Below are 12,547 nucleotides of genomic sequence, written 5' to 3' on the forward strand. Positions count from 1 at the left end.
GTGTTTTCGATGAATCTATCATGGTTAAAATGGAGTTTTAAGTTAGGGAGGGGGCGGGACAGCTAAAATGAATAGCACAGTACTGTACAGTTTGCTACAGTACAGTACAGTACAGTACAGTACAGTACAGAGGATTGCAGTACAGTAATTACAGTAGCGTAGAGTACAGCACAGAGTAGTACAATACAGCACAAATGAGTACAGTACAGTACAGGTAAGTACAGTACAGTTCGCTACAGTACAGTATGGCACAGTATGGTACAGTATTGTACAGTACAGCAGGCTACAGTAGAGTACAGTATGGTACAGTATAGGACAGTACAGTATGGTTAGGTACAGCACCGTACAGTATGCTGCAATACAGTACAATAGAGCACAGCATGTTATAGTACAGTAGGCTACAGTACAGTACCGTACATTATGGCACAGTTCAGTATGATACAGTATGGTACAGTATGGTTCAGTACAATACAGTACAGCATAGCGGAGTACAGTACAGTACAGTACTGCAGTACAGAGGAGTGCAGTACAGTACAGTAGCATAGCGTTGTGTAGCATACAAAGGAGTACAGTACAGTACAGTACAGTACAGTACAGTACAGTACAGTACAGTACAGTACAGTACAGTACAGTACAGAGGACTGCAGTACAGTACAGATGATTGCAGTACAGTACAGTAGCGTAGAGCACAGACTAGAGTAGTACAGTACAGCACAGGTAAGTACAGTACAGCACACACTATTCACGCTAGGTTGCCACATTTGCGACATCCAAGCAACTTGGTATATAGAAACATTGCCACTCCATTCTTGCTTTCATACGGAAATCAAAACAAAAAATAGGGCCACTCAGCCAGGTTGCTAAGTTTGCACTTTCCAAGCATGATGTATATGAAAACACCATTGGTTGCCATTTGCCTTTCCAAGTAAAAAAAAGAAAAAAAACTTATCGCCCTCCCGTTATTGCTAGTGATCGACCGATAATCTGCCACGGCCGATCTCGATATTCATGATTTTAATTAATATCGGTGCTAAAAACAAATAATCGAGAAACAAAACGGCCGATTATTATATTTCTAAAAAAAAGCGCAAACGTGGTGAAACAACCACTTTCATTGAAAATCCGGTAGAGTATGGTTGTAAGGAGATGTATAGCTGCGTGTCTGACTCTCCTAGTGCTCCACCCCCGGAGGAGTAGAGTAGACACGGCTCCGCGGCTCTACAGACACACACTCTGCACACACACACACACACACACTCTGCACACACACACACACAGTACAGAGTAGTACAATACAGCACAAATGAGTACAGTACAGTACAGGTAAGTACAGTATAGTGTGTGTGTGTGTGTGTGTGTGTGTTAAGGCTGTCCCCAAACATTCAAGGTTTGAATGTTCGCTCGTTAGGGTTGGCACTCGAATCTTAATTAATGGGCTTGAACCATTCGTTTTTTTATTAAATAAAAAAAAATATATTTTTTACCTTTTTTATTAACTCGAAAATATATCTCGGCGAGAATGCGATATGAGCATGTAAAAATATCTCCTTGTTCTGTCCTTCTCCAAAATCTCCCGTGCACATTCATTTGGTGATTGGCCTGCAGCTGAGGTGATTGACCTTTCTCACCTTGTTCTGTGAGAACAAAAGAGTTCCATTGAATGGAATGTCTGACGCGTCTCTCACACACACACACACACAGCCATGATATATTAGCATATGCTTGCTCTCTAGCATCACATAGCCTATTGCCAAAAAGCAGTGAACTCTGATCATTGTTAAGCAAAACAGTCACGGAGGTTCTGCTTTTGCCCTGTGACCACTTCAATGCGCTTCTGAGAATACACAGGTGGAACAAATTAATGAGTGACAGCTAACGAGCAAGCTACGCTGTCGCCTTAGCTGCCTGCCAGCAAGCTCACATGAGCTTGCAGGTGTGTGTGTGTGTGTGTGTGTGTGTGTTGGGAGAGACGAGAGAGATTGATAAAGAGCGGGGGAGACGTGCTTCGCTCTGATCGAGACGGATATCTCAAAAGGTTATTTTTTAAATTAATTAGAAACAAATGGTCCGGATGTTCGCTCGAAAATTCCTGCCGAAGTTCGAGTCCTAAAAAAAGGGCTAGGGTACAGCCTTAGTGTGTGTGTGTGTGTGTGCGTGTGTGTGTGTGTGCGCGCGCCAGCCAACTGAAGGACAACTTTTTTCCCCATCCTGACCATCCTAATATGATTATTGCATGTTGGCTATATGCAATAACTAACTGCAAGCCAATGAAGAATGAACAGTAGCATGAACAGTAGCATTGTCAGTCTTAATTTCTAATTCATATTAATTTAGTTGGCCAGTGTTTTGAGACATATTGTCGTATTGCGATAAAATTAATGGTAAAAACAAATTCTACATGCATTAAAAAAGTGGCCAGTGATCTTGAAAGTGGCAAATTTCAGTGGTGGAGTAAAAACAACATGGCTTTGGAGAGTTTGGGCAGCAGATCTACAAGCTCTCAACATGTCATGCTGCAATATGCTGTGGGCTTGTAGATCACCAATTTTGATAAACTAGAACGGTGCTCGTAGGGCCTCTACAGCCCATTGGGCACTGACATACTTGGAACGATGCAAGTTGGAAATGAATGCCCCACCCAGATATGTCTGTCTCCCTATTATGCCCATATATGGAGTTCTTTGTAAGGCATGCCCAAATAGGGAGTATATGCAGCCAGCTTGTGGAGTTATGTCTTCTGTGTCAGGCATGCCCAAATATGGAGTGCTGTGAGGTCAGAACAGGCCAGCTCCATATATGGATGCTGGGCATGGGCCCGGTCCAGAGCCCGGAAAGAGGCCTTTTTGGGGCGGTTCTGGACAATTACACACAGACAGACAGACAGACAGACAGAGAAAAAATTAACCCCCCCAATTTTATTTTTTATTTTTGAAGCCTGTGCCTGCACTGCATACAGCACTATGTTCAGGGGTGCACACAAGCGGTACGCCAGTGCGCATGCGTCGTCAAAATTCATTCTGCGCTGTCAATCAAGCGCCGGGAAGCGCTTCTGCGTACCTGGGGGCTGGGGCCGCCCAGAATGATTATTATGGCCAGAATACTAGTACATTCTGTGGCGAGAGCATTTCCCACCGACTGCCACTCAAAGTGGCTACTGGCCAATCACAGCACGTCTTGCACTAGTGCACTGGCCATTGTGGCCAATCACAGCAGGTCCTTACTCAAACGAGGGAGGATTCCATGCTGCTCTGCTCGATGCTGGGAGGAGAAGGACGATAGGAGTTTACTACGGAGAAAACCTGGCACAAATGTTTCGGCTTCTCCGTTTCAGATAGCAAACTACTGTAGTCCCCGGTGTAAAATGGCATGCTGGTGGATTCGCCGCCATTCGCCGCTGTGCTTGTGTTTGTTTTCCGGGTGCTGGAGCAGCATGGTTGCTCGTGTGCGATGCAGTCTCTCACAGCCTAGGCACCGGCCACCTACTTTTTACGGGTACAGGTTTTAGTTCCGACGTAGTGGAATGGGAAGAGTTTAAAGCATTGCGGACTGGCACTGCTCCTGCACAACATGAAGCTTATCAACACCGTGTCCCGACATACTGTCCCTTATTATCGTAAAGTCGGGTAGTGTACACTGTTTATTTTTGCACTGAGGATCCATGTGTGTCTGACTGTCTGACTGTACGTCACCTCGGCTAAAAACGAAAGGGACGCCTGACGTATGCTTCGCCGTACGATGTGTCGCATGTTTAAAAAAATAGCTGATCTGCAAGCTCACAACGTGTCGCCTCCGCAACACGCGGTGAGCTAGTAGATCGGTTATTTAAATAAAAAATGTATCTAAATATTAGTATTAAGTATTAAGTTGTTTTGATTAGAATATGCATTCCATAGGGCTGGACCACACATGGACCTAGAGGCAATTTGCAACTCTAGATTTTTTTTATAATGGGATGAATCTAGAGTTGCAATACGGAGGGTATTGCAACTCTAGATTCATCCCATTATAAAAAAAAGCTATTGACTCCCCACTCATCCAATAAATATCGTTTTGCTATAAGTTATTCATGCATCCCTCTTTTATCCATCCGGCGAGACGGGTCGCCACATTTTAGGAGGACCAAGTAACTCCTCCAGGTACTCCTGTGAGTACTAGACCAAAAAAAGTTGTGTGCACGCCTGACTATGTTTCATATGCTGCTACAGTACATGTTTGCTGCATTTGATGGAGGGGGGGAGTGTTACTGAAACGATGTTGGTGCTTCTTGCACTTCCTTTTTATAAGCGATAAATATTCTCCAATGAATTTAAAGGAATTCTTGTGTTGGAATTTATTTTACTGTAAAAAAGTAACATAAATTCATATCTGCTCATAATATCGGCTATCGGGCTTTTTGATTGTCCACTAATCGGTGATCGGATATATCGGCCAAAAACCATATCGGTCGATCACTAGTTATTGCCTTCTTCCCATTTGCGACGCGTGGCGCTAGGATGAGGCCCGCGGAATTCTAGTAATGGTCATGCCTGGGGTGACAATCTACTAACTAACTGACAGAAAATGTAAGTTTTCATTAGTAAATGCGACCTGCAGTCACAATAATATCGATTTGCATCTTTGTGACAGGCCTAAACATTCTCCTCTTCCTCCCCACACACACAGGAACCGTTTGGACATGGGTTTTGACATTTTAGAAATATTCAAATGTTCCCCTTACACATAAGATCGGTATCGGTCGATCGTGAGAAGAAACAAGTGGCAAAAAAATACGTTCTGGCCTTGACAGCCCATACATCCAAAAAGAAAAGTCCCATCGGATTGCATTAAACTCACATTGCCACTCACTCACTCCAAAACATTTTGTTTTGTTTCTGAACCCACCCCCATCTGACCTAGAAGAATGTATTCAGTATTTAAGTCCGACGTCATTTTGTAGTGCTACATTACGTCCGGGTCCAAGTGGCACCAGCTCCTGTCCGCATCTCATTGTAAATAGAATATCTAAACTAGAAACAAATTTCAGGAAATTTGACTGGGTGCCTACAGCTCGCCAAGTCTGTGCAGCATTTGAGCCACGGACCACCATTTGATGACATTTAGCCTCTCAGACCCTGTAAGGGTCCATTTGGTTGACTTTCAATGGGGTATTTTGTCTAAGTTTATTGCACATTACGTTGCCACCAACATTCTAATGCTAACATGCTAACATGCTAATACTAACATGCTAATGCTAACATGCTAATGCTAACATGCTAACATGCTAATGCTAACATGCTAATGCTAATATGCACATGCTAATATGCTAATGCTAACATGCTAATGCTAACATGCTAATGCTAACATGCTAATGCTAACATGCTAACATGCTAATGCTAACATGCTAATGCTAACATGCTAATATGCTAATGCTAACATGCTAACATGCTAATGCTAACATGCTAATGCTAACATGCTAATGCTAACATGCTAAAGCTAACATGCTAACATGCTAACATGCTAACATGCTAATGCTAACATGCTAAAGCTAACATGCTAACATGCTAACATGCTAATGCTAACATGCTAATGCTAACATGCTAACATGCTAACATGCTAATGCTAACATGCTAACATGCTAATGCTAACATGCTAACATGCTAATGCTAACATGCTAACATGCTAATGCTAACATGCTAACATGCTAATGCTAACATGCTAACATGCTAATGCTAACATGCTAACATGCTAATGCTAACATGGTAACATGCTAACATGCTAATGCTAATGCTAATGCTAATGCTAACATGCTAACATGCTAACATGCTAATGCTAACATGCTAACATGCTAACATGCTAATGCTAACATGGTAACATGCTAATGCTAACATGCTAATGCTAACATGCTAACATGCTAATGCTAACATGCTAACATGCTAACATGCTAACATGCTAATGCTAACATGGTAACATGCTAACATGCTAATGCTAACATGGTAACATGCTAACATGCTAATGCTAACATGCTAACATGCTAACATGCTAATGCTAACATGCTAATGCTAACATGCTAATGCTAACATGCTAATGCTAACATGCTAAGGGGTCCATTTGGTTTCGCTCAGGGGGGCGGCCCGGTTCTGGCGAGCCGCCCCGCGTCCGAAACGGTTGAGAAATGACAGAGTTACGTGTTTCCCCGAATTTCTCTATTGACTTTCAATGTGTGTGTGCGTGCACATGTGTGCATGTGCGTGCATGTGCATGTGTGCGCGCGTGTGTGAGAGTTGGTCAGGTGACCTTGAATCATTAACACTTTGATTGCTGGAAGATCTCAACAGGCCTATTTGGATGTTGCTGCCATTTAACATTGCACAAAGGCCTTGTTCGGGGGCCCACAGTAAAATGTTCTCTTATAGCGAGAATCACACGCCTACATCAAAAGAAAGCTGAACTTGTCCACTTCAATTAAAAAAATACATTTTGATTTTACCATGTTCCATTCTGGAGATATTGACCTTTTTGCAACACCTGCATTTGCCTGGAAGTGGTTATCTTGAACAGCGAGCAGAGTTATGGATGGTTTAAAGTCAGAGACATTGACAGGCAGATATAAAATTGAACCCAATAAATATCCTATACATCCTATACACCGAATGAAAGCCCTGAATGTGTACTTTTACGAGGAAAACAGTAAACATTGATCCCATCTACAGTTAGACAGTAATTGGTTATTGAATGCAGCTTGTGCCCACCAGATAACTTCAGAGAAGACATGGACGTGAACTCCTCAATATTCACAAAATAAGGCCTATAGCGACATATAAATACTATATACCGTATGAAACAGAAGACTCTCTGCTTTCATAAGAAAAAAACTTCTACTGTAGTAATAATAAAAATCACACCCCTGTGAAGTGAGCGGTGCAACTCTGTCCCATATTGCACCACTCACTTCACATGGGTGTGATTTTTATTATTACTACAGTAGAAGTTTTTTTCTTATGAAAGCAGAGAGTCTTCTGTTTCATACGGTATATAGTATTTATATGTCGCTATAGGCCTTATTTTGTGAATATTGAGTTCAGGTCCATGTCTTCTCTGCAGTTATATCTGGTGGGCGCAATGTGCATCCACCCAGTATCCAATTTATGACAAACTGTACATGGGATCAATGTTTACTATTTTCCTCGTAAAAGTACACATTCAGGGCTTTCATTCGATGTATAGGATGTATAGCATATTTATTGTGTTTATTGTTATATCTGCCTGTCAATGTCTGACTATAAACCTTCATAACTATGCTTTCTTTTTGATGATGATTGCCGCCAAGGCCTAATCTATCTCACTGCTTTCATTGTTTTGATCGCAGTAACATTGGGGGGGGGGGGGGTCATGGGCACATTGGGCAGCAAAAGTCTTGATCCGTACGGCTATAAAAAGTCCCATTTCACCGTTCGGTTCAGAACTATAGTACAACGGTGAGACGCGTTGTCATCATCAGCTGATTTTGTTTTTCAAGCTAGTGAAGTATATTTACTAACAAGAGAACATGCCTGGGCATGCAGGTTGGAGGCGATGGAGGAAAAAAAAAGATTCCCCCGGCTGTGATGTCAACGACAACGGATCACAACACCACGGTTTAGGACGCGGAAAAGTTCGTTATACATTACACCCGGGTCGATTACGTCCCCGATGCGTTCATTGCGGTCTTATCACTACAATTATAATGAATAAAAAAGCGTTACAATCACACGTCCGAGCGATCTCCGATTATGACGGTTCTGCATGGCGATACGTGATCCACCAACGGCACACTGTCTTGTCGTGTCTTTCCGAGAGACAGAGCCAGCCAGGACAGAGCCCCCATCTCGCAGGCTCCTCCTGCAGGAGAAACAGGAGGGGAGGGGGGAATCGAGTAGTATAGTGTTGTGTGAAAGCCAATAGCTGGAGGAAAGCCTGGTGAGGCGAGGTTAGGTTAAATTTGATTCTTTTCATACACCGACTGGATCATTCCATGGGCGCGTCCATTTTAGACTGGCTTAGTGGCTTCTACACGTAAAGCGGCCCGCCCTCCTGTTTTCAGGATGGGAGGGGGGGTTTTTTTTTTTGGTTTTTTTTTCTGATCACGTGAGCGGGACTAAGCAACAATGATAGGGCGATGGTTCTTCATTGTCCGGGTGGGTAAAAAGATGAATGAAAGTATGCTATAAAAAAGTGATTGAAACGTATTGATACGTGATCCGCACCCGACGTTTGATTAATTGATAACGTATTGATACGCGATCCGCGTTGGGAGTGTTAACAAAGTATCATTTTCACCTGGGCTAGTCTATGCAAATGCAAACAGTATTGCAAGTTAAAAGCCCACTGACTCTCTATGAGAGAACGTATGTCCGAACAAATTGCTCTATCGCAAAAAGTAAAAGTCGAATGCGATTTTTGTTTTCACCGTGAGTGACCCGAGGCATTGAGGTACGCCGTGTGCGATCGTGGCATTGGTACGATGAAAAACGTGGTTATAAGAGCGAGTTAAGAATTGTGCTTGTGATGAAAAAATTGCTGAGTCATTCAGGCAGTTAACATGGAGTTTTTGACACATTATGATGGTACACCTGTCGCTTTCAGAGCTGTAGTTCACGTACTGTATGTATCTGGGCTTTGGTTGTGACATTGGGTGAAAGAGGACGAGTGTGGCTACAAAATTACCGAAACCCATGCGTGTAAAGTGAATATTTTGGCCGTGAGGACGATTTGTTCGGAGAATTTCGGTATAGTCTTCACATTGGCTTCTCACTCTGATCCGCTCTCTCTCTGGGCGTGCGACACTCTGAGTCGAGAATATTGCTCAGACCACACACACTTTGAACTGCCATAGCGGGCAAACCGTGCAACGTATTCGAATTCCGTCTGAACCACCACAAAGTCGATGGCCTCGTGTGCTGTTTGACGTTTAAATCGTGTTTCTACGTAACAGTATGCCCGAGCAATGTGGCTCCAAAGTAACGTGTCGTTTTCTGTTTTTACCCGCGTCTCCCCATCGACTTTGAATGGGGCATTTTCGCGTCGTTTATTGCGAATTACGTCGGCACGGTAACACGAATCGGAAAGAAAAGCACAAGCACACCATTCCCGGCCGAGCCGCACGTTTTGATGTATATATTGCGGGGCTTTGGCAAACCGTGCGGCCGGCCATAGACGTCGAAGTTTCGCGTATTGATGATGATAATAATTACGATTAAGTATGCGTTTTAGATTTCAACCTGTGTTTCTGCCATTGCATGGCAGGCACCCAGAAGGCACCCAGAACTAGTACAGTCACTGGAAGGGGGTATCATGCACCCCCCGGAATTATACTTCTAATCAGTGTTTTCTTATTGGAAAAAATGTGCTGAAAATGATGAGCTATGATAAAAAGTTGTCAAAATGTCCCACCTACCTCAAAACCCCCTTTTTGGTATATGGCTCTGGCGAAATTGTGTAAAGGCAAATATTAATTCACTAAAATGACATAAATAGACATGGTGGTCTGAAATTGGTCATGGAGTATCTTGACACATAGGGGTAAGTAGCAGAACAGGATTTGGTTGGTTGCTACCATTATATTCTTAAATATGACCCACATCATCCTCAGAAACACACAAAAATATGGTGTCCGCTTGACTAATAACAACAAAGATGGTTATTTTCCAACACATTATGGTGAGTATCACTGCCTCACTTGTATATAGAAAACTTCCCATATCCCTAAGCTTCAATTTGAGCCCAATATAACCTTTCTATCTTGTAAATTACTCTTTCTGTCGCCAAAATTATGAACTATACCTCAAATCGGTGAAAATTGTATATTCAGTCAGTATCAGCTATACATTTGGAATAAATGAATGAATGACTGAGTTTTAACTCACTCCACATCATGGAATATTTCTTACTTGAATAAGCTATGTTAAAAAGTTTGCAAAGTGTCCCATCTACCATTTTTATGCAAATGAGTGCCTCCATTATCAAATTAATCGATTTTCACTATATCTCAGCCAATATTGCACTTTAATGAACAAATAAGGTGTCTAGACCTATGTTTTGAGGGTCGAGGATCTCAGTGAAACTATTCCTAAAGTGACCACATGTGCCCGCGGCATGCTGGTGTACAAATCAGTGCCGATTAAATCAATTCCTCTTATCTCGTCGGCTTCTTGTCCATGCTCTCCAGACAGTGTCAAGGAGATCAACCAGTGAGGTTGGTAGGACTGCACCGCAGGACACACTGGATTAAAAAACTCTTTAGTTTCAAACCCCCTGCCCTTCATCATAGGGTTTTGGTTTTTCCAAAAAAGCTTCATCAGCTCGCTTGTATAAGACACGATGGTTCTCTTCAGAGCAGAGTAGCATGGAGGAAGACGAGCCAGATCAACTTTAGATTTAGAAATTAGTTTGTCATCTTCCCCCACCACTGTTTCACTGAAGACTCACAATTCAAATAGCTCTATAGCTCAAGCCAAGCCATGTGGCCCATAGGGCAGGAGCCTAACAAGTACACTCCCTGGCATGACTATTATGTCGCAGGGCCTTACCCCAATCCAACCCTTTGGTATTACCCAGCTGGGGATCGAACCCCTGACCATCCAGTCTCAGGGCGGACGCTCTAACTACAAGGCCACTGAGCTGTTGATGATATCCAGGGCCTCTTACGGGTGTGTAACAGAATGGAACCAAATGGATCTGTAAGCCTTGCAGAGCCATGAGGCCCATAGGGCAGGAGCCTATCTCCTGTTTCTGTAGTAGGAGGCAGCTTGATGTACAAGTACACCCCCTGGACATGACGCTAGTATGTATCAGGGACTTACCCCCAATCCAACCCTTGATGCTGAGTGCCAAGCAGGGACAAGCAGGGATGTACTGGGTTCCATTTTTCAGAGTCTTTGGTATGACCCGGCCGGGGATCGAACCCCGACCTCCCAGTCTCAAGGCAAACGCTCTGACCACAAGGCCACTGAGCTGTTGATATGCAGGGCCCCTTACGGGTGTGCAACTCTGAATGTACAAATGGAACCAAATGGACCTGTAAGGGTTATGGGGTTCCTTCAAATGTGCCTTGTGCTACACTATATGGAACAGATCCTTAATTAGTATAGTTGGAGCAATTCATCTGTCTGCTGTATGGAGTTGCGAGTCTTCAGTATGGTAAATGGTGCATTTATAAAGCGCCTTTATCCAAGGCGTTTTACATAGATTGTGCATTTCATTCACCCATTCACACACACATTCATACACTGATGGCAGCGGAAACCATGCAAAGCACCAACCTGCACATCGGGAGCTGTTAGGGGTTCAGTGTCTTGCTCAAGGACACTTCGACACTAACTCTGGGGGAGCCCGGGTTTGAACTGGCAACCTTGCGGTTACCATCCAGCCACTCTACCCCTGAGCCACCGCCGCCCCAGTGGACGTCACCCGTGCCAAGTTGCTGCGGACAATGGTGGGGGCAAATGACAAACTCACTTCTTAAATCTAAAGTTGACCTGGCTCGTCTTCCTCCATGCTACTCTGCTCTGAAGAGAACCATCGCCTTATACAAGCGAGCTGATGAAGCTATTGTGGTAAAAACAAAACCATATGAAGGGCAGAGATGGTTGAAAATCCTTGTCATTGGAGACCATGGACAAGAAGACAAAGAAGACTGATGAGTTCTATGAACACGATGACTGATTAATGTGACGTTTGTGCATTTTGTTCTTTATGGTGCAGGCTAGGGTGGTCACTGTTTGTACACTGTTTACATTTTTGCCTTTGAGTGTGTATAGTAATAGGATGGAATACTGTTACAGGATTGTGTGACTGTGAACTTTGTACTGCATATTGCAGGCCATTCTATAGCGTGTATACTGCCGTATACTATTGTTCATACTAAGGATGTTTTTAGTTTTTGATGTTATGCTACAGTATATTCTAAATTATAAAGCTTGCTTAAAAGCACAGCACCTGTCTAGATACCTTATTTGTAAAGTTATATGTAATATTGGTATCTCTTACTTGGTATAAATGTGACTTTATTGTAATGGCAGCACTGATTTGTACACCAGCATGCCACGAGCACATGTGGTCACTTTAAGAATAGTTTCACTGAGATCCTTGACCGGTTGACCCTCAAAACATAGATCTAGACACCTTATTTGTTCATTTAAGTGCAATATTGGCTGAGATATAGTGAAAATCGATTGTTTTGATAATGGTGACACTCATTTGCATAACAATGGTAGATTGGACACTTTGCCAACTTTTTAACATGGCTTATTCAAGAAATATTCCATAATGTGGAGTCAGTTCAAACTCAGTTATTCAATCACTGAATATACAATTTTCACCGATTTGAGGTATAGTTCAGAATTTTGGCGACAGAAAGAGTAATTTACAAGATAGAAAGGTTATATTGGGCTCAAATTGAAGCTTAGGGATATGGGATGTTTTCTATATACAAGTGAGGCAGTGATACTCACCATAATGTGTTGGAAAATAACCATCTTTGTTGTTATTAGTCAAGCGGACACCATATTTTTGTGTGTTTCTGAGGATGATG

The 12,547-nt window shown here is 42.8% G+C and overlaps 1 protein-coding gene across 1 annotated transcript in view; it reads right to left on the bottom strand.

The window, feature by feature from the left end:
* Positions 1-3,217: 3,217 nt before the first annotated feature.
* Positions 3,218-12,547, bottom strand: part of LOC306919560 (uncharacterized protein) — a gene marked incomplete at its 3' end in the record, with an annotated part of 92,680 nt that continues 83,350 nt past the window's right edge. Inside the window, exon 4 of the mRNA XM_079532322.1 lies at positions 3,218-3,258. Within this exon, the coding sequence (XP_079388448.1) occupies positions 3,218-3,258 (41 nt within the window). The remainder of the gene's footprint in view (positions 3,259-12,547) is intronic.

This window comes from Electrona antarctica (genome assembly GCF_951216825.1).
Source record: "Electrona antarctica genome assembly, contig: scaffold_26, whole genome shotgun sequence".
In the NCBI taxonomy this organism is placed as follows: Eukaryota; Metazoa; Chordata; class Actinopteri; order Myctophiformes; family Myctophidae; genus Electrona; species Electrona antarctica.